At 47.8% G+C, this 25,889-nt stretch overlaps 2 protein-coding genes and 1 long non-coding RNA gene across 3 annotated transcripts in view; 1 reads left to right on the forward strand and 2 right to left on the reverse strand.

The window, feature by feature from the left end:
• Positions 1-25,469, reverse strand: part of LOC148232630 (uncharacterized) — a 32,534-nt gene extending 7,065 nt beyond the window's left edge. The window contains exons 1-3 of the mRNA XM_088190701.1: positions 25,013-25,469; positions 17,683-17,703; positions 16,927-17,067 (exon numbers count right to left, since the gene is read on the reverse strand). The gene's annotated coding sequence lies outside the window, so the exon portion shown is untranslated. The remainder of the gene's footprint in view (positions 1-16,926; positions 17,068-17,682; positions 17,704-25,012) is intronic.
• On the forward strand, positions 3,584-4,744 carry LOC148232631 (uncharacterized). Its single transcript, XR_015810403.1, has 2 exons — positions 3,584-3,719; positions 3,796-4,744. It is a non-coding gene; the product is annotated as an uncharacterized LOC148232631 (long non-coding RNA).
• LOC148232632 (uncharacterized) lies at positions 14,997-15,758 on the reverse strand. The gene has a single exon (XM_088190653.1). The coding sequence runs from the start codon at positions 15,756-15,758 to the stop codon at positions 14,997-14,999; it is 762 nt and encodes a 253-aa protein (XP_088046779.1).
• Positions 25,470-25,889: the final 420 nt, after the last annotated feature.

Raw genomic sequence — 25,889 nt, forward strand, 5'->3', positions numbered from 1 at the left:
TTTATTAAAAACAACCTATACAATGTTCAGCAGGTCATCTGTTAAAAAAGGCCAATTTGAAGAATTATCTAAATTTATGGAAAGTGATGTTGTTTCATTTCGACCAATTAATGAAGTTAGGTGGCTATCGAGGCATTTCGCAGTTAGCGCTTTTGTGCGTAATTATAATGTCTTAATAGATTATTGCACAGAACAAGTGGACAAGTATAATGACCCAATCAACAAATATTGCTTGAAAATGCTGAAAGATCCTCAAATTCACGTCTCGATAATGATTTTGAACGATGTTTTGGGTGAACTATCATCAATGTGCAAATATTTTCAAAGGAGCAATATAACAAGTATAGAGGCCACTCAATTTGCAAAAGCTAAAATTAATTAACTAAGAGCTCAATATTTAAGTGAAGTAGTTCATTGGAGCAAAGATGTGAAAAATATATTATCAATAAATATCAGCGATATAAATTTAACCGCGATTTTGAGATTCATCCAATTGCTCTGTGATCATCTAGAAATGCGATTTCCAGAAGAAGAATTATTGGAGTGGCGTGCTTTCGATCAGGCCGCAATAGGAAGAGCTAAAGAGTTTGAATACGGAAAGGATCAATTAGACAGACTTATATTTAAATATACTCAATTATTACAAATTACTGACAAAGATACAATCGAAAATATGCATAAACAATATTGTAATCTTAAATTTATAGTTGCCGAGAAAGTGAAGACTGGTTCGATTCAAACATTTGCCGATTTATTAACCTTTGCACATAGTGATCCAGATTAATTTGATTGTATATCAGTTTTACTAGATATTTGTGGAACCTTTCAGGCATCAAGCGCTGAATGTGAACGAGGATTTAGTTTAGTGAATGCAATTAAATCAAGATCAAGAAATAGAATGGAAGTAGAACATTTAGAATGTTTACTACGAATAAAGTCATACATTTCATCCGGAGAAAATGTTGATTTAAATGTGGTTTATAAATATTGGGTCGATAGAACGGACAGAAGAGAGAAAAAATAATTATTGAAAAAAAATAATAAATAATTTATATGTTCATTGTATAATAATATAATATTTTCAATACACTAATAATAATATTAATAATAAACACTTGTAATAATAATATAATCTTTTCAATACACTAATTCATAAAATATATATTTTGTTCTAAATTGTGCAACAAATTGGTTGACTGGCTGAACCCCAATGTGATATAGTGCCAAGCGATTGGGTAAGAATATTATGCAATTTTCATAAAATTAAATACCTACTTTCTAGTGTTTTTGCTTTGGAGCATTGAATCTCCTAGGGTCGGTCCATTAGTATATTTATTCCGTTTAAAAAAGTAGGTACAATAGAAATCGACAAAATTCGGAGAAAGATTTTTTTACGTAGTTGAAAATTTAATAAGAATAATTTTGAATAAAAGTGAAAAAACTACATTTTTATAAATGTTTATTTTGAAAAAAAAACACAACATACAAATATATAGATTCAATATAAATAAAAAGAAAATTCTAAAATTTAGTATTTATTATATTATATCAACGAATATTTTTTTTTCTTTTTTATTTATTTCAAAAATTATCTTTGTTAGTGTTGTTATTATATAAAATCACTGTGACTAATAAATATACATTTTAATGAAAATTTTTATGTATTTATGGTGGGGGGGTGTAAATTTATCGCACCGCCATTGCACAGATGCATCGAAGATCCGCACACACAATAGAAAAATTAGAGGGAACGTTGCCTAGGCGCGGTTTTCTTCTTTGTGGTGGCGGCTGGAGGCGTAGCGTTCTGCGCCGCTTTTTTGTTCTCCTTGATGGCCTTAGCTAGTTTTCTGCGGCCGGCCACCTTGTGATCATCAGAAGGCGGCTTTTTAGCGGCGTTAGAGGTTGCATCGGGCCTGGAGGGCGTCTTGCTTCTTTTCCGTGGCTGTTTTGCTACCGGCGCTTGAGGATTTGTTCTTTGCAAGCTTTTTGGCTCCAATTGGTCGGGTGCTGGAGGTTTGTGGCTGCATAAGAAAGTCTGCGTTGCTGGTGCGGCCGTGGCTGGTTTAGTGCGGATATCCGGCTTAGCTTTGACCGTGGTTTCTGCAAGGATCAGCCTTAGCATCATTATACCCTCCTTTATGGGTTTGTGGACGTTCGGGTGGCTGACGATAAACCTCGCGAGGTCCATTACTTCCTTGGTGATGCGGGCTTCGCGGTCGGTTGCTTCCGGTGACATTGTTAGTTTACTTGTATAATTGTATATAGGTAATTATATTTGCAAGTTATTGAGGTTAGAATGTAGAGTCAAATTGTTTAGTATATTGTAGCTTATATTTGCACTTAGATTTTTAGTTATTTATTTTGGACTTTTTATTTAAATTTAAGTTTACTTGATGTATTTTATTTTTTATACATTAGTTTTATTGTTTAATTTTATTATTTTTCCTTATTTGAATTTGAGTATGGTATTTAAGTGTATTTATTTTAGTGTGTAGAAGTAGTTTAGTTATGGTAATTTATTTAAGAGTTTGTGTTTATAATTTTTTTTAATTTTTTGAATGTAGATATAATTTAGTTGTTCAGTTTTATTTTTTATATTTTTGAATTTTTATTTTTACAAAAGTGTTTATCTCGGTGTTAATATGTTCTTAGTTAGGTTTGTCGGCCAGAGCTTAGTTTCGCGGTATCGCCGTTATTGTGTGTGTGGCGCTGCGATCTGCCGCGCCGCGTGGCGATCAGCAGAGCGGCCGGGCGTGGCAAACAAGATGGCCGCCAGAACGCGCACTTCACTTAATGTTCCCTTGCGTCGCACTGAGTCACTTTTCAGGGATGAAAACTTTGTTTTGTGTTCAGGGCAACCCCCCGCACATTTTAGTGTCACTAGCGCACTCGATATCGACGTTTTAAAAATCGTAAAAAGATCGATCTTTCTCGATTTTCTGCTCTCTCCGTCGTCTTACCGAAGCTCTTGAGGGCTTATCGGAGAGGTCTTGGGAGCGCGCTCACACTGATAGTTTATAGTTTAAATTTATAATTTAGTATAATTGTATAGAAGTAGTTTAGTTGTTTAGTTTTAATTTTTTATAGTTTGTATTATTATTTACTAGAATGTTTATTTGTTGGAGTTATTAATTTTAAAGTTTGATTTTGTAAAAATTATTTTGAATGTAGGAGTAATTTAGTTGTTTAGTTTTAGTTTTTATAATTTTATATTTTTATTTTTACAAAGTGTTTATCTCGGTGTAAATATGTTCTTAATTAGGTTTGTCGGCCAGAGCTTAGTTGAGCAATATCGCCGTTAACCCATCCGTGCCGGTGGGGGATTCGCATACCCCAACTTTTTATTATTTCTTGAATAGCTCGTTTGATATTAATACTATAAATTTGAAACTTCGTGTATTTGTGAAAAATATGTCAAGAATTAGATTTCCATAATAATAATTGCATTTTTTTAATTATAAATACAGCAAAAGAATATAAAACTACGATTATCCATCAGATTTGCGTTCATGTGCACTGGAATGCGCGCGTGAAGACGAACGGAGCGGAGTATTTCCCCCACTTCACGGCCCAGACAACAGTGCTGCTCGAAAAAACAGTATAAGTTGAGCTGTTTCGGCGCACGCTTGATTTTTTCTCCCGCAAATAATAAATATTTTGTCATCTTTGAGTATTACTTAATTCTTTGTGAGTGTATTCGAGTGTGTTGTTTGTTCTTTGTAAGTATAAATATTATTTTATATAATTCGCAAGAGAATGGATAATTAAGTTGTGATATTTTTTCACCACGTGTAGGATTTTATCATAATCGCTTGAAAATGGCAGAAAAATTTCTCCCTGATGCGGAGTTACTTCGAATTTTAGAAGACTCGGATGAAAGTGATTACGAATATGATAGTGATATTGTTTTTGAGGAAGGATGTAACATGACTGACGAAGAAGATTTAGTAGAACGCGATAACAACAGCGACACTGACACGGAAGAAAGCGATGAAGACCATAACAATGCAAACACCGAAACCCAAGAACTCGACGATGGATTGATATACGTTTCAAAATCGGGATTTTCTTGGAAATCCAACCCGCCTAGACAGTCGAGAACCCGTTTAGCGAACATTATCAACTTTAAATCTGGCCTAACTGACTCGGGTAGAAATTTCACGTCTATAAAAGATGTATTTTTTCTTTTTTTAACGGAAGAAATAGTTACTCGAATTTGTAGTGAAACAAATAAACAAATAGATCGAGATAATAACGAACATATTAGAAAAAAGTGTATTTCTCCAATTAGTGTTGTCGAAATAAATTCATTTGTAGGTATATTACTTTCTTCAGGAAGACTCAATGGCCGCAAAATTCAATTTAAGCAATTGTGGACAACAAATGAATTGTTTAGACAGTATTTTTATTCGGCTGCAATGTCAAGAGATAGATTTACAGAAATTTTTAGTGTTCTCAGATTTGACGACCGATTGACAAGATCAGAAAGAATGAATGCTAGTGGAGATAAAATGGAAGCATTCAATTTCGTTTTCAACAAGTTTGTAGATGCATGCAAACAAAATTATATTCCTGGTACGCACATTACAGTTGACGAAAGATTGGCAGTGTATCGAGGAAATTGTAAATTTCGTGTTTATATGAAGAGCAAACCAGGCCATTACGGAATCAAAATATGGGCAGCGGCAGACTCTGAAAGTGCATACACTTTGAATTTGCAGGTATACACTGGTATTCTAAACAAGAAGAGAGAAGTGAATCAAGGAGAACGAATTGTGATGGACCTTCTACAGCCATACTTTGGATCAGGACGAGGCGTAACAACAGATAGTTTTTTTACGTCTATACCATTAGCTAAAAAGCTATTAGAAAAAAAATAACTATTACTGGTACACTCAGATCCAACAAGAGGGAAATTCCTCCAGAATTTCTTCGGTCTAAAGCTAGAGAAGAGTATTCCAGCCTCTTCGGTTTTACTGAAAATATGACCTTAGTGTCATATGTACCAAAAAAAAGAAGATCTGTTGCTCTTTTGAGCACAGAATTTATTGACGATAAATTGGCAGCAGATGACGTAAAAAAGAAGCCGGAGATTATTCTACATTATAATCATACGAAGGGTTCTGTCGATACCACTGATAAAATGACAAGGCAATATTCTTGCGTAAGACCAAGGAAAAGGTGGCCTTTCAGATTATTCATGGAGCTGATAGACATATCAGCTCTGAATGCATATATTTTATGGATAACTAAGTTTCCGGATTGGAAAAAATCTGATAGAAGTCGCAGAAAACTTTTCATTGAGGAGCTTGCCATCCAGTTGGTATCGGCAAATGTAGATATCAGAAAGAACCAACGCAATAATTTTAAGAAAACGGAACGTGCTGCATTTGATGTTTTTAATAAACAGAAAAGTTTCGAAATCGAAACTGAGGCTAACGAAGAATCACCAAAGACGCCGATTTCTCGAAAACGTCCTCGGTGTTATTTTTGTCCGCGTAATGAGGATAAAAAGACACGTACACAGTGTTCTTCGTGTCAAAAGCCAATATTTTCATCAGTGGCGTACGGTGGGTGTTAATATTGGGTGTGCTATAAAAAATAAAAAAAAAGTACATTTCTTCATTTTTATTAGCCGAGGTTTTGACATGCCTAAACTGCCTTACAGCTTTTTCCCATATATAAATAAATAAATAAACATCAAACCTAATCTAAAATATTATTATATAAAAATATCAAATTTCCAATAAACATAAACTTATAATTATTTATATATAAAATCTAATCTTCTTTCTTTAATCATAAATTTTTCTATCACGCTGTCATAAAAAGTGCTCTTTTTTTAATATCCATAAGGATCCCTTTTTCTATTGAAATCAAGCTAAGGCCACATAGCCTTTCTTGGCCTTGGGTACTTCGATAACAATTATTAATTCGTTTCAGAGCAGAAAATGAACGTTCTGCTGAAGCAGTACTGCTTGGAAGAGTTAATATTAGTTTGCCTAATTTATCTATTTCCTGAAAACCTTACTCAAGATTATTTGTGTTCATAAATTGTACAAGCTCATGAACAGATTTCTCTGCAAATTTAGGTAAATGATAAAGAACAGCAAGCTCATTTTTTAAACTTATATAATCAAATAATGCTCCATAGAATTGTTGCAAATTGGTAAATAATTTATTTGGAATTTTTTTTTTATATTGCTCATATTTTTCTTTCTCCAGAAGGTGAAAATATTCCAATTTGGACATTGAAGAAAAACGGTTTTCAATTTGCTTACATATATTATTAACTATTGTATTAAATACTTGGCTAAACGCGTGCTTTTCTTCAACAAGCAAATCATTACTCAGTCATGGATAATTTTCTTCCGTTACATAAGAATCCCATAATGTTTCATAATTATTTTCCTGTTCATGTCTGAGTTGTTGCAAAATTTCGGTAACTTTCTTACAGAAATATAATATGTCAAGAGATTTGGATTGTAAAATGTTGTATAACACATCAGTTTTTCCAAAAAGGTTTGAAAATATGTGGAGAAGTTTTCTTGTTTCAAAATCTTCCAAAAAGCTAAGAAAACCTCGTGCTTTTATTACAGTGTCGGGGTCCCATAGTTCACAATTTTTCACGACGTCTCGAAAAAAGTCCGTAAATTAATTTCTGTATTTTTGCACTGTGTTACTTAACCGTGTGTATAATTCCATCTTGTAGGTGTAACAGAAGGAAGTCTTCTAGCTACAAACTCTTGTAAAGCATTTATTCGTTTGGAAGATTTCGAAAAGAATGCAGACAATCCATTTAAAATTTGAAAGAATGATTTGCACACTTTTATATTTGAAAGACCTTGTTGTAATGTTAATTTTAACATATGAGCATAGCAGTGTGTAAAAATGGCCAGTGGATAAACTTCGAGTACTTTGGCTTGCAAACCATTAATATGCCCACTCATTACACTCGCCCCATCATAAGTCTATCCAACTAATTTTTCTTGAATTTGAAATTCTAATTATATTTACAACGTGGCAAAATAAGCCATCGGCTGTTTTATCAGAGCTAACGTCTGTAAAGCCAATAAACCGCTCGTAAACTTTACCTTCATAAACAAAACGCAAAACTGTTGAGAGCTGTGAGTTCGTCATTATATCTGAAGTTTCGTCAAGAATAATAGCGACAAAATTTGCTGAATTTACTTCTTCCTTAATATTATCTTCAATTTAATTTTATAACTTCTTTTCGAAAATGGATTATTCAAAATATCTTCAACAGTATTCTTCATCATTATTGGGGTAAATAAAAAAATATAATCTAGAATAGAAAATTAAATATTGATCAAATGTGAGTAAGATAATAAACTATTTTACGCTAAAATATAAAAAATGAGTGACCTGTTATTGTGATATAATGAAATAAAAAAGCAGCGACGGACGCAAGAGTTTTTGAAGTACGCGCACCAAATTCGAGACCAATTTTACTACTGAGCGCTGCCAGCCGACAGATCGACTTCAGCCGTTAAATCTCGGAACAATTTACTTTAGTCGGCGGCCGCGCGCAAGGTCGGCGCGTTATATGTGTTGTTCCAAAACGATCGCTCGCGCGAAAACGTTCAGAGCGAATGACAAATACCAATGCATACTATACACTGCATATTCAAATTTTATAATTTTGCATACTACTGTATGCAAAATGATGTCGCTTTACGCCCTAAATTTTCTAAATTTATAAATTTATATTTTAAATGGTTTTGCGGGTGTGCGCCGCACACCTAGCACACCCTGAATATACGCCCCTGATGTTCATCACATAGAATAGAAAAAATAGTTTGTAAGGAATGTAATAATTAATTATGGTTAGTTGTGTATATATATAGATTTATTTTATTATGTAGCTAAGTAAGAATATTTTCCATGTGATGTCATTGATCCATAACTTGCTATATGTATTTTGTGTTGTAAATAAATTTATAAATTATTTTTAATTTAAATTTTTTATTTGAATTTTGTTCGTCTTTATTTGAATTTCACATATTCATTTTTTTAATATATACCTATATTATTTTAATAAATAGAATTTATTGAAACCTAAAAATAATTATTGAACTTCGATTTTAGTATATCCTGTAAATATATTTTTACGTATTATTATAGGTAATAATTATATATAATAATTATATATCTTAAATAAAAATTAATTATATTCATTATATGAGTGTAATTTTTGTGCCATACTGTAGCAGAGCCGATGCAAAAATACCACCACCAGTGCGCGATGCGCTTTTGAAGCGGTTGGACCTGCGTTACTTTTCGTCTTATTTATTCGTGATTATTATTGATAAATATCAACAAAATGGCGAAATTTATGACAAATGGTTATATGTATAATGATATGAATGCATTATAAAACAAATCTATTAGGAATTTAGCGTATATTTGGATTAAATTACTTTGGGACCAAAATGACCCCCATCGTCTCGCGTGTTTCGTTCCTTGACACCGTGACGTATGGTTTATTGTGTGTGTGGCGCTGCGATCTGCCGCGCCGCGTGGCGATCAGCGGAGTGGCCGGGCGTGGCAAACAAGATGGCCGCCGGGACGCGCACTTCACTAAATGTTCCCTTGCGTCGCACTGAGTCACTTTTTAGGGATGAAAACTTTGTTTTGTGTTCAGGGCAACCCCCCGCGCATTTTGATGTCACTTGCGCCCTCGAGATCGACGTTTGAAAAATCGTAAAAACATCGATCTTTCTCAAATTTCTGCGCTCTCCGTCGTCCTACCGAAGCTCTTGAGGGCTTATCGGAGAGGTCTGGAGAACGCGCACACACTGATACTACATTCGCCTCGGTAGGCGAATGTTTGCTCCTTGAGCCGGCGGCGAGCGGCGGAGCTCGCGCAAAACGATCCGCTCCGTTCGGGGTGCGGCGCACGACTAACCTAACCTAACCTAACCTAACCTTTTTTTTTTTTTTTGTGAGGAGAGGAAATCTTCGAAAGACTTCACCAGCGTCCAGATTGCTGGTGATTGTGCCGGATTCCGCTGCAAGCAACGACCTACCGGCTAAAACCTCTCCCCAGCCCTCTCCTGGACGGCCGGTACTATCTTCCGATATTGCACTTCGGCTCGTCCAGTTTAGAGACTCTGTCCCGTCAGGGCCACTATCTTGAGCTCTCTTTCAGCTTCTTCTTTTATTTTTATAACGTCGGACGCATAATCCGTCCATGCCTCCCAGTTTATTCGACTTTCCAGCATGGATTGGGCCATAGTGTCTGCTGTTGCAGTTCTTCCTATAGCCCTTTCCAGCGCCGCTCTGTTCGCCGTCCACGCTGTGCACTTGAAGACGGTGTGCTCTGCGTCGTCGTCTTCAGCGGTGTCGCAGTGGAGGCACGCGGCGCTTGCTGTCTTGCCGATTCTTCTGAGATACTGACCGAAGCAGCCGTGCCCGGTCATTACTTGCGTAAGATGGAACGACAGCTTGCCGCCGTGTGTCCTTCCCGTCCAGGCGAACAGGTCGGCGACTAGTCTGTGCGTCCACCTGCCTTTGGTGGACTCGTTCCATCTTCGCTGCCACTCCGTGAATGTCGCCTTTCTGGCGGCTGCTTTTTCTTGTCCGTAGTAGACCGACTGCCTCTCTAAGGCGAGTAGGTCTAGCGGTGGAATGCTGCACAGGGCTAAGATGGCATCCTCGGACACTGTCCTGTAGGCGGAAGCTACCCTCAGAGCGCTTCTGTGTTGGACTCTCGCCAGTGTGAGCCGGGTCCTCTCTATTTTCGTTGCTTGCGCCCATATTGGGGCGCCGTATAGGAGGACTGAGTGAACCACCTCGTTGTACAGGTTTCTTCTTCTCTGCTTGGGTCCACCCACGTTCGGCATCAGCCTGGCGAGATCTTCAGCGACTCTGGCGGCTTTGGCCGCAGTCGCTTCCGCGTGGGCTGCAAAACGCAGTTTGTCGTCAATATGCACGCCCAAGTAGCGTATTGCTCTTTTAAAAGCTATTTCGTTGCCATTCCAAGCTATCTTGGGCGGCGGTAGCTTCCGCTTCCTAGTGAAGAAGACTGCTTCGGTCTTCTCAGTCGCTAGTGTGAGCCCGGCGTGGTCCATCCATCTCTGGATCGCATGTAGCGCCTCTTCTGCGACAGTCTGCAGCTGCGTGGTCGTCTTGGCGGTGGCCATCACCGCGACGTCGTCCGCGAATGCAACGAGTTCCACGCCGTCCGGCATGGCCACTCGTAGCAGCTCGTCGTACATAACGTTCCAGAGTGTAGGTCCGAGTACCGACCCCTGCGGAACGCCTGCCGTCACTCGGCGGAGGCGTTTACCAACCCCGCTTCCGTACTCCAGCACCCTATCAGCGAAATAGCTCTCGACGAGTCTTACCAGGGGCGCTGGAGCTTTCTTCTCTGTAAGCGCTTTTAATATTAGTTGCCATCTGGCCGAATTGAAGGCGATTCGGACGTCGAGAGCAATAAGCACAGCGTGGCTGCTAGCTTTAACGCTGCCTTCCCACGCTTTCCTTACTCTCGCTACGACGCTCTCGATAGCTTTTATTGTGGATCTGCCGGAGCGAAAGCCGTGCTGCATTTCCGACAGTCCGGTCGTTTCGTCCTCTAGAGTGGCGTGGAGGCGCTGCAGGATCATTCTCTCCATAATTTTGCCACAACCGTCCAGCATGCACAGGGGGCGGTACGCGGATGGACCGGGTTCAGCTCCCTTGCCCTTGGAGATCAGCACAAGCCTCTGCCTTTTCCAGGGTTTGGCAAACGTGCCCTCGCTAAGGCACGTGTTGTAAGCAGCAAGCAGCAGTTCTGGGTCTGCGGCAGCGATTCGGCGTATGACTGCATTGGGCACGCCGTCTGGGCCAGGAGCCTTTTTCACGCTAAGCCTTTTTGCAGCATCGGTCAATTCTTCCACGCTAAACAGAAAAGAATTGTTCTTGGCGTTGTCTGCTGCGATGCTTATTTTGGATAGTTCCGGATGCTGCGGGAAGAGGCCGTCGACTATTAATTCCATATTTTCTTCATTTTCGAGGTATGGGTCGACGGTCGCTCTTCGCAGCTTTTTTCTTACAAGTTTATAGCATCGAGATTTGCTTGTGCTGATCTTGATGTTAAGAGCTTTCCGGGCTCCCTTATAAGCTTCTCGAAGCGACTCGTCACCGTGTCTTCTCTGCGCTCTTCGACGCGCAGAGAGACACTTTCGGCGAAGTTCCGCAATCGCTTCGGTCCACCAGTAGGTGGGCCTTCGAAGCTGTCCTCTTCTTGGAGGCATGGACGCATCGCAGCCGCGGCTAAGGAGGTCATTGAACGCCTTCACGGTGATCTCGGCTGGTGTTCCTCTGCGTGCCAATTCGATCACTTTGCTTCTCTCTGCAGCCACCGCCCTGTCCAGCTTATCGCTGTCCAGCTTGCTGGCCGCCCAACCGGTGCTTGTGAGAAGTCTGCTTCTTTCTGCTCGATCGGCAAGCTGAAACTCTATGTATAAGTGGTCGCTGCCCGAGTATGTGTTCTCCAGAACTTCCCATTTCGCAATTCGATTTGCGATCGACTCGCTTGTAAACGATACGTCTATTATGGAACCGCTATCTCCACGTCGAAACGTAAAGGCGCTTCCTCGATTAGCCGCGTGCAGGTGAAGCTGCGACGCCGTCTCCGAGAGCACAACTCCTCGGCGGTCCGTCGTGGATGATCCCCACTCCGGTGCCTTGGCGTTAAAGTCCCCGGCGACGACGACGGGCAGTGTCGAAGTCCTGACGTCCTCTGCTAGCCGGGCCATGTCGCCGATGAAAGCCTCGATGGGCGAGTTCGGGGAGTAATAACAGCTGTAAAACCGTATCCCCCCGGCCTCGACCCATACGAAGCCCTCACCGTCTGCCGCTCTGACGCCGCTCTCCCTAAGTCTCGACGACGGCACATAAATGGCGCACTTGCAGCCAGATCCTCCGTACCAACGGTGCAAAGAATGGTGGTGTTGCTCTGAAATTAGCACTAGGTCCGCGCCTTTTTCGATGGAAGTGTGCATCATTAAGTCTTGGGCCGTCCTGTACCCGTTAAGGTTTATTTGCAGGACGTTGATGCGCTCGTTTCCATCGCGGCGACCTTCTTGCCGGAACACGTCGCTGCCTTGTGGCCCTCTAGACCGCAGCGAAAGCACTCTTTGCTCCTGTCTCTGGGGGATGTGCATTTCGCTGCGATGTGGCCTGTTTCGCGGCATCTGTAGCCTACCTAACCTAACCTTTTTTTTTTTTTTTTTTTTTTTTTTTTTTTTTTTTTTTTTTACCTTGAGAGGGGAAACCTTCAAAAGGCGCCACTGTTTCAACAGAAAGGTGACAGTGTGGGATTTTTACCCACTAAAACCCCCCTCCGCTTCTACTGCCTCCCGGTACTTAACTTGTCTGTAATGCTTCGAGAGGCAGCGTGGCCCGGCGCACTTCTAGCGCACTTCATTTTGTCTCGGGTAGCTAGAGAAGTGACAAAATTAATCGATCACTTCTCGAGCCCCCTGTCTCTCCTTGCCTGACGGCTATTGGTCGCTTTTGTGCGACTGCAGTCGTCTGATGCTTCTTGCGATGACAGTCGATCGCTTGCCTTTTGCGAACCGTGCGACTGTCGTCGGCTGCCTTTAATGCTGCGCGCGTGCGGTTGTGGGTGCGACGTCTGTCGATCACTTCGCTAGTCGTAAACTGCTCGGCAGTCGGCGTCTGCTCCTAACGCTGTTCGCACGCGCGCGCTGCTGTTATGGTGGTTCGGCTAGAGGTGGAGAACTTTGCAGGGCTTGTCGCCTGTGTCGCTCGTCGTCCTCTTTTGCCTGCATTACTGTTGTCGCAAAAGATGTCCACGCTGTCCACTTTTCCTTGGACTGCAACATAGACGGGACCATCTGCTCGGCTGACACTTGGTTGTCGTTGTTTACGTCTTCGCCGAGGGCTTCTTTTAGCCGGGTTCGTTCTTCCGTCCATGCCGCGCACTTAAATAGGGTGTGGTCAGCATCATCTTTTGCGTCTCCGCAGTGGTGACACTCTTCGGTGGCTTCTTTGCCTATTCTCTTAAGATAGGTGCCGAAGCAGCCGTGTCCGGTTAGCACCTGAGTGAGGTGGAAGCTCAGTTCGCCTTGCCCTCTTTCACTCCAGACTTTCGGGTCCGGTATAAGCCGGTGAGTCCAGCGACCCTTAGGTGACTCGTTCCAACGTTCCCTCCAGCGTTCGAAAGTGACTTTTCTGGCGTCGTCTTTCGACTGCCCGTTGTAGATGCGTTGTCTTTCGAACGCGAGGAGGTCAATAGGCGGTATGCCGGAGACGGTGAGAGTGGCTGCTTCGGAGACCGTGCGATAGGCCGAAGCGACCCTTAATGCGCTGGTTCTCTGAACTCTAGCCAGTTTGAGCCGAGTTCTCTCCACCCTCATGGAGTCGGCCCATACAGGGGCTCCGTAGAGGAGGATGGAGTGGACCACTTCGTTGTATAGGCGTCGACGTTTTGATTTTGGTCCTCCGATGTTCGGCATCAATCTGGCGAGTTCCTCACCGACGATCGCCGCCTTAGTCGCCGCCTTGTCTGCGTGTACCGCAAATCGAAGCTTGTCGTCAAGGTGAACTCCGAGGTACCTCAACGATCTGCTAAAAGGAACCTCGAAGCCGTTAAAGACAAGTTTGGGCGGCTCTAGTTGCCTGCGCCTGGTGAAAAGCACAGCTTCTGTTTTCTGGACTGCAAGCTCCAGTCCGGCGCCGTCTAGCCAACTCTTGACGCTTCGCAGGGCCTCTTCGCCGGCAATTTTGATGGACGTCGTAGATTTTCCGGTAATCAAAATGGCGACGTCGTCCGCAAAGGCGACCATTCTGGCTTCGTCGGGCATGGGCGCTCTCAGCAGTCCATCGTACATGACGTTCCAGAGAGCGGGTCCTAAGACCGAACCCTGGGGAACGCCTGCAGTGACCGCTCGCTGAAAGCTTTCGCCCATGCATTCGTACTGCAGCACCCTGTCCGAGAAGTAACTTTCGATCATTCGGATCAAGTATGCTGGAGTGCCGATTTTAGCCAGAGCTACTAGGATGGAGCTCCAGCGGGCCGAGTTGAACGCGTTTCGGACGTCGAGCGCGATCAACACGACGTTTGCGCTGCGCTTGACGCTTCCCTGCCAGGCTTCGCGGACGGTTTCGATCACCTGTTCGATGGCGCCTATTGTCGAGTGCCCTCGGCGGAAGCCGTGCTGATGGGGCGAGAGCCCTTTGTCGGTGTCCTCCAGTACTGTCTGAAGCCGTTCGAGGATCAGCCTCTCTAGAATCTTGCCCAGGCCGTCCAGCATGCAAAGTGGACGGTATGCTGAGGGACCGGGTGTCGCCTTGGTGCCCTTTGGTATTAGGACCAGCCTTTGGCGCTTCCATGACGCGTCGAAGATTCCTTCGGCAAGGCACGAGTTAAGGGCTGCGAGTAGCAGCTCGGGATCCTGATCCGCGATGCGCTTCAAGACGGCGTTTGGGACGCCGTCGGGTCCCGGCGCCCTTGCAGAGTTAATTCGCTTTGCCGCTCCCTGCAGCTCTTCTTTGGAGAACGGCAGGACTCCGCTTGGAAGCTCTGCTGCTGGGTCGCAGGTTGCAGTTCGGTCGGTAGTGGGGTGCCGCGGGAACAGTCCGTCGACCACCGCCTCCATGGTTTCATGGTTGTTCAGGTAGTGGTCTTCGTTCCGGACGCTGAGTTTGTTGCGTACTATCCTGTACGGCAGCCCCCAAGGATCTTCGTCGACCGACTTGCAGAGTTCGTCCCAGCTGCGCGCTTTGCTTTGCTTAATAGCTAGGCGCAGCGCGTTTTTAGCGTTCTTGTAGTCCTGGCGTTCTTGTGGCACGGCGAAATGGTGCCTGTGGGCGCGTCTGCGGGACGCTGTGCAGGCGCGTCGCAGGTCGGCGATTTCGTCCGTCCACCAGTAGGCCGGTTTCCGGTGTGAGTTTGAGCCGCGCTTTGGCATCGATGCGTCGCAGGCGTCGCGCAGGAGCTCGTTTAGCAAGCGTACTACTTTTTACGCTGTGGCGTCCGATCGCGCGATGCCTTTGACCGTCTCGCTCCTAGTAGCTACCAATTTGTCGAGGGCTTCGCGGTCTAGTTTTCGAACGCACCAGCCCCGCGCTGTGTGCGGCGGTGGCCTGTAGCTTCGGTCGGCAAGCTCGAAGCTGACGTAGCGGTGGTCGCTGTGCGAGTGGACATCTAGCACGCGCCATCCTCGAATTCTTCCCGCTAGGGCTTCGTCGACGAACGTGACGTCAATCACTGAACCCGTGCTGCCCCGAACGAAAGTAAACTCTCCTCCCGTGTTGGCAACGTGCAGGTGAAGATTTGACGCCATGTCGCAAAGAAGAGCTCCTCTTGCGTCGGTAGATGCTGCACCCCATTCGACGGATTTTGCATTAAAATCGCCTGCTACGATGACCGGGAGCGTCGATGTTCGGACGCTCTCTTCTAGGCCGGCGATGCTGCGGTTAAAGTCTTCCATAGGGGAGTTCGGCAAAAAGTAGCAGCTGTAAACGCGTAAGTCGCCCAGCTCTATCCAGGTCCAGCCGACGGTGCTGAGGGCGTTTGCAGCGTTGGTCAGAAGCAGGCGGCTGCTAGATGGCAGATGAAGAGCGGCATTTGACCCTTTATCAGAATGCCAGCGCCGCGGTAAGTTGTGGTTCTGCTCAGAGACTATTGCGACGTCTGTGCGCTCGTCAACTATAGTTTGCTGCAGCAAGTCTTGCGCAGCCCTGCATTTGTTGAGGTTTATTTGCAGAAACCGTACTGACATTTCGAAACTTTTCTGCAGCGCGCTAGCTCCGCTCTAAAAGCAGGGCAGTCAGCGCTTCCGTAGCGGTGCAGAGCTGTGGTTAAGTTGTCAGTTATGCTGGTGCAGACGATGCATCTTGGTACACTTTTACATTCGCTTGCTTTGTGTCCAGTCTTCCAGCAGCTTCTGCAAAGTCCCGAGCGGTCGGGCGCCCTGCACCGCGTGGCAGTGTGGCCGTATGCTGAGCATCGGTAGCACCTTAGCATGTCGATGCGCATTCTGATGCGGCATCGTACTAGGCCGATCTTAATGCGCCCCTCTTTTAGCTGAGCGTCGGTCCTGGCGGTGTGTGGCACTTTGGCGACGCATACTTGAGCCCCGCAATAGGCCTCTTTTAAGCTGATAATCGTAATCTTCTCCTTTTCTGAGTCACCAAGAGACTCAGACCTAACCTAACCTTTTTTTTTTTTTTTTTTTTTTTTTTTCCGGAGGTAGGAAATCTTGCATAAGACATCCCCCGGCAACGCCGGAGGATAGTGTCAGATTCTTACTGACTAAAACCTACCCCCACCTACTCACCACGGACCTAACCTAACCTAACCTAACCTAACCTTTTTTTTTTTTTTTTTTTTTTTTTCCGGAGGTAGGAAATCTTGCATAAGACATCCCCCGGCAACGCCGGAGGATAGTGTCAGATTCTTACTGACTAAAACCTACCCCCACCTACTCACCACGGACGTCTTGTTAGTTTTTTGTTTACTAACGACCGCCTTGTCGGCGGAGTCTCTCTTCACTTTCTTTAGTTTTCAAGACATCAGTTGCGAATATAACCCAAGCTGACCATGCAGACTGGCAGCTCAGCATGGAGGGCGTCATGCTTTCGGGAGTCAGGGGTTCCTCAACCCCGATCGCAGCTCTTAATTGTGCCCTTTGCTCTTCCCATGCTGAGCAGCCGAACAAAGTGTGTTCTGCGTCGTCGGTGTCACTTTCGCAGTGATGGCACCCACGGGTTGCCTCTTTGCCTATTTTGTTGAGGTAGGCACCGAAGCACCCGTGTCCGGTAATCGCCTGGGAAAGATGGTAGCTCAGCTCACCGTGTTTCCTCTGGCTCCAAGCCTTTAGATCCCCGATGAGCCTATGCGTCCATCTTCCCTTAACGGAGGCGTCCCACCGACTTTGCCACTCCTGCATGGTCAGCTCCCTGGCCCGTTCCTTCGTCGCTCGTCCTTTATAAATCGCCTGCCTCTCCTTGGCTAGCAGGTCGACGGGCGGAATTGCGGATAAGGCCAGGATGGCGTCTTCCGAGACTGTCCTGTAAGCTGAGGCGACTCTCAGCGCACTCCTTCGTTGAACTCTAGCCAGACTGAGCCTCGTCCTATCCACTCTCATGGCGTCCGCCCACACTGGGGCCCCATAGAGTAGGATAGAGTGGACCACTTCGTTGTAGAGTTTTCTTCTCTTGTATTTCGGTCCACCGACGTTCGGCATCAGCCTGGCGAGTTCGTTCGCCGTTCTCGCCGCCTTCGCAGCTGCCATCTCCGCGTGTTTCGCGAAGCGCAGCTTGTCATCGAGCCAGACTCCGAGGTATCGCAGTGACCGCTTGTAGGGCACCTCGAAGCCGTCTATGGCGATCGAAGGCGGCGACAGCTTTCTGCGACGCGTGAAGAGCATGGCTTCCGTCTTGTGGACGGCGAGCTCTAGTCCTGCTCCGTCCAGCCAGCTCTTCACGTGAATTAGTGCAGTTTCGGCAACGAGTCGCAGATTCGTCGCGGTTTTCCCCTTCACGAGTACGGCCGCGTCGTCCGCGAACGCTACGATGCTCGCGCCTTCGGGCATGGGCAGTCGCAGCAGTCCGTCGTACATAGCGTTCCAAAGTGCCGGTCCGAGGACCGACCCTTGAGGAACGCCAGCTGTGACCTCCTGCTGGAATTTCTTGCCCATGCACTCGTACTCCAGTATCCTGCCGCTGAAATAGCTTTTTGCCATTTTCAGCAGGTATACTGGAACTCCGATGTTGGCGAGTGCGGTGAGAGTCGTGCTCCAGTTCGCCGTGTTGAACGCGTTGCGAACGTCCAACGCGATCAACACGACGTGCTCGCTCCTCTTGACGCTCCCCTGCCATGCCAGCCTCACCGTCTGCACGACTTGGCTGATGGCGTCTACGGTGGAGCGTCCGGGGCGAAATCCAAATTGCTGCGGTGACAGCCCGCTTTCTTCGTTCTCCAAGGCGTACTGGAGGCGCTGTAGTAGCATCCTCTCCAGTAGCTTTCCGACTCCGTCTAGCATACACAGAGGTCTGTAGGCCGACGGGCCGGGCGGCCCTGCTTTGCCCTTAGGTATCAGGACTAACTTTTGCCGTTTCCACGGGGCGGCAAATGTCCCTTGGGCAAGGCAGGCGTTCAAAGCTGCTAGCAGCAACTCGGGATCTTTCTCGGCTACGCGTTTGATGACTGCGTTTGGAACGCAGTCCGGTCCCGGTGCCTTTGCTGGTTTGAGCCGGTTTGAGGCTGCCAGCAGCTCTTCCTTAGAGAACGGAAGAAACTCTTCTGCGGGGGCGATGCTGTTGTTTGGAATGTTCCAGTCGGTCTTGACGTGCCGCGGGAAAAGGCTGGCAATTACCGTTTCGAGGTTGGCAACGTTGTTCAGGAATGGGTCCTCGTTACCAACCGCCAGCTTCTTTCGTACCATTTTGTACGGTCTTCCCCACGGGTCGTCGTCGACCGACTTGCAGAGCTCTTCCCAGCATCGCGCTTTGCTCTCTTTGATGGCTACTTTGAGCGCTTTTCTAGCCTCTTGGTAAGCTTGACCGTTTTCTACAGTCGGTTTTCTTTGCGCTGCCCGGCGGCGGGATAGGCACTCTCGTCTCAGGTCGGCTACGGTGTCGTTCCACCAGTAGACCGGCTTCCGACGTGCCCCCCGGCTCCGCCTCGGCATTGACGCCTCGCAGCTTTCTCGCAGCACGTCGTTGAGTGAGCGGACGACGTCCTCCGCTCCGGTGCCGCTTTTTGCGGATTCAACGACTGCTGCGCGCTTCCTTGCAACCGTTTCGTCCACGGCGGTCACTTCGAGCTTTCGCGCGCACCATCCTTCGGTAGTTCTTCGAAGCGGTGCTCTCGCGCTCGTTGTTAGCTCGAAGCTCACGTACCGGTGGTCGCTATGCGAGTAGACGTCGAGAACTTTCCAGTTCCTTATTCCACTCGCGATAGCTTCGTCGACGAACGTCACGTCGACGATTGACCCGGTATTTCCGCGGACGAACGTGTAGTGGTTGCCGACGTTTGCTGCTAGTAGGCGCATTTGCGCCGCCATCTCCGAGAGCAAGCTTCCTCTACTGTCTGTCACCGCAGCTCCCCATTCCGGCGCCTTGGCGTTGAAGTCGCCGGCCAGTATGACGGGCAGTGTCGACGTTCTTACACTTTCGGCCAGCTCGCTCAGGCTGTCGGCGAACTCGTCGGTTGTGGAGTTGGGAGAGAAATAGCAGCTATATATTCTATAGCCTCCCGCCTCCACCCAAACGTATCCGTCTCCGCCGACTTCCGGAGCGTTTGCTACACGTAGATGGCTCGTTGGCAAGTAGATCGCCGCTTTAGAGCCCGTGTCGGAGTACCATCGGCTTGCTGAGTTTCTGTGTTGCTCCGACACGATGACTAGATCTACGCGCAGCTCGCTGGCCGTCTGATGCAGCAGGTCTTGAGCCGCCTGGCTGTGGTTCAGGTTTATCTGAAGAACGCGAATCATTTTGTCGCGTTCTTCAGACACCTTTCCCGTTCCGCCCTAAATTTAGGGCACCGCCTACTGCCGCTTGCGTGCGCTGCTGGGGTTTGTTGACGTCGCTGTCCGGAGTTGTCGCTGTCGGTGCAGAGCGGGCATTTTGGTGCGTTGGTACAGTTGGCAATTTTGTGGCCATCCTGCCCGCATCGTAGACACAATTTGCTGCGGTCGGGCGCTTTGCATTTTGCTGCAAAGTGCCCGTAGCCCATGCACCGGTAGCAACGTCTAACTTTGACGCTTTGTCTGATGCGGCACCTCACGAGACCGATCTTGATGCGCCCGTTTCTCAGCAGGGCGTCGGTCTCTGGCGTGCACGGCAGTTTTATCATGCACGCTTGGGTGCCGCTGTGCGCCGGTCTTAGTTTGGCGCTGGATGTCGAGATTTTGTTCTCCTTTAGGGCTTCGATGACCTCTTCTGGGGTCACTCCCTCGTCGAGATCTCGAATCTCGACATCCCGGCTTTGCACCACTCGATGGATCTTGGCAAGTGGTCCGGCCGCCTCTGTAATAATTGCCTGCAGAGCGTCTGCTTCGGCCCCGTCAGCTTTTCTTCCCATTCGGAAGATTAATTCTCCGCGCTGCGTCTTTCGCACGGCTTTGACGTCCAATTTTTTATTTTTTGTCGAAGCGTGGACGCTACGCAAAATTTCTGCGTAGGACGCAGCTCCTTCACCATCAGCTTTTTTTAATATGATGGTGTCGGCGGGCACTCTTCCTGCCTTGGGGTGCCTATTTTTAGGCTTTATCGTAGGCCCAGGCTCCGGTGCTTTGCGGATACGTGCGGTGGAGACTTTGTCGTCCCCCTTCGTCACCTCTTTTTCTTTCGTTTGAGAATCGGGTTTCGTCTTTTTCTTCTTTTTTCCTGCCGCCCCGACTGTAGTCCAGCCTTCCTGCGGTCTGGCGGTTACTCCGTTTACTCCTTTAGAGATGGGCGCCGTCCTCTTCGGTACCTCTTCTTTTTGGCGTGGAGTGGGCGCTGCTTTTGCAATCTCCTTTGTTGCTTCGACGGTTTGGGTTGATGCGTGTCCTACCGAAATCTTCGGTGAGACATTTATCCCGTCAATTGCCTTCACTGTTTTAAGGAAGGCGAGCCTTATGGCTTTAATGCCTTCCTTGATCGGTTTGTGCGCGTTTGCGTGCGCCTTTGTGAATTCTTCGACCTCGAAAATTTCTTTTTCGAGGTCCTCCAGTGCTTTTTTTAACGTCAAGTTTTTATTTGTTAGTTGCTCCATAAGTTGATCCCACGATTAGCTAGGGAACATGGTCCATCCGACCAGAGCCCCGCTTGGCCGGATAAGCCTTCTTACTCGGGAGATTCGGCTGGTCCTCCCGAGAGATCGTCTGCGACCACGCTGCTTAGAGTCCCCGTGGCCATGCATCCCTCGGCACGCTGCTTCTCACCTTGGATTGGGACTTGGTTTTCTGTCAGGGTTTTCCGTCCCTTATCTGGTGTCCTGTTTTATGGCGCAGGATGCTCGCCATTCGGCCTTCGTCAGTTAGCTACAGTCACAGTTGTTAACAGTGACTGCATTACCGGGGTCCGCGACGAGGACGCCTGACAATCGGCCTTGCTGACAGAGCTGCTGTGATTCGCAGAGGCGTATTGGCTTTTTATAGAAACACGGCGTCCAGCACGCCGCGTTTCACCAATGCCTAGTATCAGCCTTCGAACCCCTTTTTTTTTTTTTGTTGTGAGGAGAGGAAATCTTCGAAAGACTTCACCAGCGTCCAGATTGCTGGTGATTGTGCCGGATTCCGCTGCAAGCAGCGACCTACCGGCTAAAACCTCTCCCCAGCCCTCTCCTGGACGGCCGGTACTATCTTCCGATATTGCACTTCAGCTCGTCCAGTTTAGAGACTCTGTCCCGTCAGGGCCGCTATCTTGAGCTTTCTTTCAGCTTCTTCTTTTATTTTTATGACGTCGGACGCATAATCCGTCCATGCCTCCCAGTTTATTCGGTTTTCCAGCATGGATTGGACCATAGTGTCTGCTGATGCAGTTCTTCCTATGGCCCTTTCCAGCGCCGCTCTGTTCGCCGTCCACGCTGTGCACTTGAAGACGGTGTGCTCTGCGTCGTCGTCTTCAGCGGTGTCGCAGTGGAGGCACGCGGCGCTTGCTGTCTTGCCGATTCTTCTAAGATACTGACCGAAGCAGCCGTGCCCGGTCATTACTTGCGTAAGATGGAACGACAGCTCGCCGCCGTGTGTCCTTCCCGTCCAGGCGGACAGGTCGGCGACTAGTCTGTGCGTCCACCTGCCTTTGGTGGACTCGTTCCATCTTCGCTGCCACTCCGTGAATGTCGCCTTTCTGGCGGCTGCTTTCTCTTGTCCGTAGTAGACCGACTGCTTCTCTAAGGCGAGTAGGTCCAACGGTGGAATGCCGCACAGGGCTAAGATGGCATCCTCGGACACTGTTCTGTAGGCGGAAGCTACCCTCAGAGCGCTTCTGCGTTGGACTCTCGCCAGTGTGAGCCGAGTCCTCTCTATTTTCGTCGCTTGCGCCCATATCGGGGCGCCGTAGAGAAGGACTGAGTGGACCACCTCATTATACAGGTTTCTTCTTCTCTGCTTGGGTCCACCCACGTTCGGCATCAGCCTGGCGAGATCTTCAGCGACTCTGGCGGCTTTGGCCGCAGTCGCTTCCGCGTGGGCTGCAAAACGCAGCTTGTCGTCGATTTGCACGCCCAAGTAGCGTATTGCTCTTTTAAAAGCTACTATGTTGCCGTTCCAAGCTATCTTGGGCGGCGGTAGCTTCCGCTTCCTAGTGAAGAAGACTGCTTCGGTCTTCTCAGTCGCTAGCGTGAGCCCGGCGTGGTCCATCCATCTCTGGATCGCATGTAGCGCCTCTTCTGCGACGGTCTGCAGCTGCGTGGTCGTCTTGGCGGTGGCCATCACCGCGACGTCGTCCGCGAAGGCGACGAGTTCCACGCCGTCCGGCATGGCCACTCGCAGCAGCTCGTCGTACATAACGTTCCAGAGTGTAGGTCCGAGTACCGACCCCTGCGGAACGCCTGCCGTCACTCGGCGGAGGCGTTTACTAGCCCCGCTTTAGTACTCCAGCACCCTATCAGCGAAATAGCTCTCGACGAGTCTCACTAGGGGCGCTGGAGCTTTCTTTTCTGTCAGCGCTTTTAAAATTAGTGTCCATCTGGCCGAATTAAAGGCGTTTCGTACGTCGAGAGCTATAAGTACAGCGTGGCTGCTAGCTTTAACGCTGCCTTCCCACGCCTTTCTTACTTTTGCTACGACGCTCTCGATAGCTTTAATTCTGGATCTGCCGGAGCGAAAGCCATGCTGCTTCTCTGACAGTCCGGTCGTTTGGTCCTCTAGAGTGGCGTGGAGGCGCTGCAGGATCAATCTCTCTAATATTTTGCCACAACCGTCCAGCATGCACAGAGGGCGGTACGCGGATGGACCGGGTTCAGCTCCCTTGCCCTTGGAGATCAGCACAAGCCTCTGCCTTTTCCAGGGTTTGGCAAACGTGCCCTCGCTAAGGCACGTGTTGTAAGCAGCAAGCAGCAGTTCTGGGTCTGTTGCGGCGATTTGGCGTATGACTGCATTAGGCACGCCGTCCGGGCCAGGAGCCTTTTTCATGCTAAGCCTTTTTGCAGCATCGGTCAATTCTTCCACGCTGAACAGAAGGGAGTTGTTCTCGGCGTTGTCTGCTGCGATGCTAATTTTGGATAGTTCCGGATGCTGCGGGAAGAGGCCGTCGACTATTAATTCCATATTTTCTTCATTTTCGAGGTATGGGTCGACGGTCGCTCTTCGCAGCTTTTTCCTTACAAGTTTATACGGTGTGCCCCACGGGTCTAGGGCCAGCGTGGCGCACATCTCGTTCCAGCATCGCGATTTGCTTGTGCTGATCTCGATGTTAAGAGCTTTCCGGGCTCCCTTATAAGCTTCTCGAAGCGACTCGTCACCGCGTCTTCTCTGCGCTCTTCGGCGCGCAGAGAGACACTTTCGGCGAAGTTCCGCGATCGCTTCGGTCCACCAGTAGGTCGGCCTACGAAGCTGTCCTCTTCTTGGAGGCATGGACGCATCGCAGCCGCGGCTAAGGAGGTCGTTAAGCGCCTTCACGGTGATCTCGGCTGGTGCTCCTCTGCGTGCCAAGTCGATCACTTTGCTTCTCTCAGCGGCCACCGCCCTGTCCAGCTTATCGCTGTCCAGCTTGCCGACCGCCCAACCGGTGCTTGTGGGAAGTCTGCTTCTTTCTGCTCGATCGGCAAGCTGAAACTCTATGTATAAGTGGTCGCTGCCCGAGTATGTATTTTCCAGAACTTCCCATTTCGCAATTCGATTTGCGATCGACTCGCTTGTGAATGATACGTCTAATATGGAACCGCTATCTCCACGTCGAAATGTGAAAGCGCTTCCTCGATTAGCCGCGTGCAGGTGAAGCTGCGACGCCGTCTCCGAAAGCACAACTCCTCGGCGGTCCGTCGTGGATGATCCCCACTCCGGTGCCTTGGCGTTAAAGTCCCCGGCGACGACGACGGGCAGTGTCGAAGTCCTGACGTCCTCTGCTAGCCGGGCCATGTCGCCGATGAAAGCCTCGATGGGCGAGTTCGGGGAGTAATAACAGCTGTAAAACCGTATCCCCCCGGCCTCGACCCATACGAAGCCCTCACCGTCTGCCGCTCCGACGCCGCTCTCCCTAAGTCTCGACGACGGCACATAAATGGCGCACTTGGAGCCAGATCCTCCGTACCAACGGTGCGAAGAATGGTGGTGTTGCTCTGATATGAGAACTAGGTCCGCGCCTTTTTCGATGGAAGTGTGCATCATCAAGTCTTGGGCCGTCCTGCACCCGTTAAGGTTTATTTGCAGGACGTTGATGCGCTCGTTTCCATCGCGGCGACCTTCTTGCCGGAACACGTCGCTGCCTTGTGGCCCTCTAGACCGCAGCGAAAGCACTCTTTGCTCCTGTCTCTGGGGGATGTGCATTTCGCTGCGATGTGGCCTGTTTCGCGGCATCTGTAGCAGCGTTCCGGTTGCCGTGGGGCTTCCCGCACGCGGCTGTTGATCCAGCCGACGCGGACTTTTCCAATTTTTAGAAGTTTCACAGCATGCTCTGTGGGCAGTAAGACCACTGCTGTCTGTGTTCCGCCGTAGGAGGGTCGCAGCGAAAGAACTTTGAGGTCCTTCAGCTCTGGTTGAGCTGCAGCTATCGCCTCTTTGACCTCCTCTATGTCTGTGCCGCCGTCGAGATCCCTCAAAGTCACTCTCGTTTGGGGAGTAAGAATTTTGGCGGGGTTTTCTTCGCCCATTTCGGAGGCAATCGCTGCGAGAAGCTCCGTCGCGTTTTGTGATCCGCGCTTCAATTCCAGAAGCACTTCTCCGCTTCTTGTTTTCCGGATTTTTTTTACTTCTGCTTGCTCTGGAAGCACTACCGATTTTCTGATTGCGCGGATCACTTCCGCGTACGTGATTTTGCCAGTCGCAATCACGATTGCCTCGTTTCGCGGGCCGAGTGGGGCTCGCGTTTTGGCGTCCCTTTTTGCCGTGTTCGAGGTGACCTTCGCGGGAGCGCTTTTTGACAGAGCGTTTTTCTTCGCCTGTGCCTGCGCCTGTACGACACTCGCTGTGTCCTTTGGCGCCCTCCTTTTTTCGTTTTTTTTATGCGGCTTTGCAAGCTGCCAGTGTGCCTGTGCTGGTACCGGTGTAGTCACAGGTTTAGGCGCCTGCGAAGGCGCAGCTGTCATCGCAGGTACTGCGACAGAACAAGTCTCCGATGCAAGAGCCGGCGTCAAAGCGGTCCTTGCGGTTTGCCTAGTGGCCTCTTTTATGGCGTTAAAAGCCCGCCTTATCTCTAACACTCCTTCTTTTATCGGGGAGTGCACATTTCTGTGCCCCTTGATAAACCCTTCTAAATGCTCGATGGCAGCCTTTATTCGCTCCCACTGTAACTCCATATTTTTTTTCCAAATTAAAATTAAAAAAAACAAGAAACAAAAAAAATCTAAACTAACCCTTAGTAACTAATTGTACAAGTCCCTGGAAGTCTTTGAAAAGAAAATAAAATAACAAAATTTTTTCTCCTTTGCAAAGTTTGACACACGAGGAAGTTTGGAAAATTCGGAAAATTTTCCTTCCAACTTTAGAAATTCCGGAAAATTTTATTAGAATGCTGTCGGTGTGCAATTCATTAACCCAAAAAGCCCGGAAAATTCTGGAAAAACCGATTACTTACCAGGAAAAATCCCGGAAAAGTGCCTTTTAGAACTCGGTTTTTGTGTGTCAGTTGCTGGTACCGGAAAAACTTTCGGAAAATTCGGAAAATCCGGAAAATTCCTAAATTCCTCCAAATGTCGGAAAAGCTCGGAAAAATGGGGTGAAAACCCGGAAAATTCCGAGTCCAGGTTTAACGGCTTTCCCGGG

This window comes from Plectrocnemia conspersa, unplaced genomic scaffold (assembly GCF_051122295.1).
Source record: "Plectrocnemia conspersa isolate PC_06_02 unplaced genomic scaffold, ASM5112229v1 ptg000008l, whole genome shotgun sequence".
NCBI classification, from domain to species: Eukaryota; Metazoa; Arthropoda; class Insecta; order Trichoptera; family Polycentropodidae; genus Plectrocnemia; species Plectrocnemia conspersa.

What these genes read in the sequence shown, in the direction of transcription:
- LOC148232632 (XM_088190653.1), bottom strand. Translation starts at nt 15,758, where the DNA reads ATGTCAGTACGGTTTCTGCAAATAAACCTCAACAAATGCAGGGCTGCG.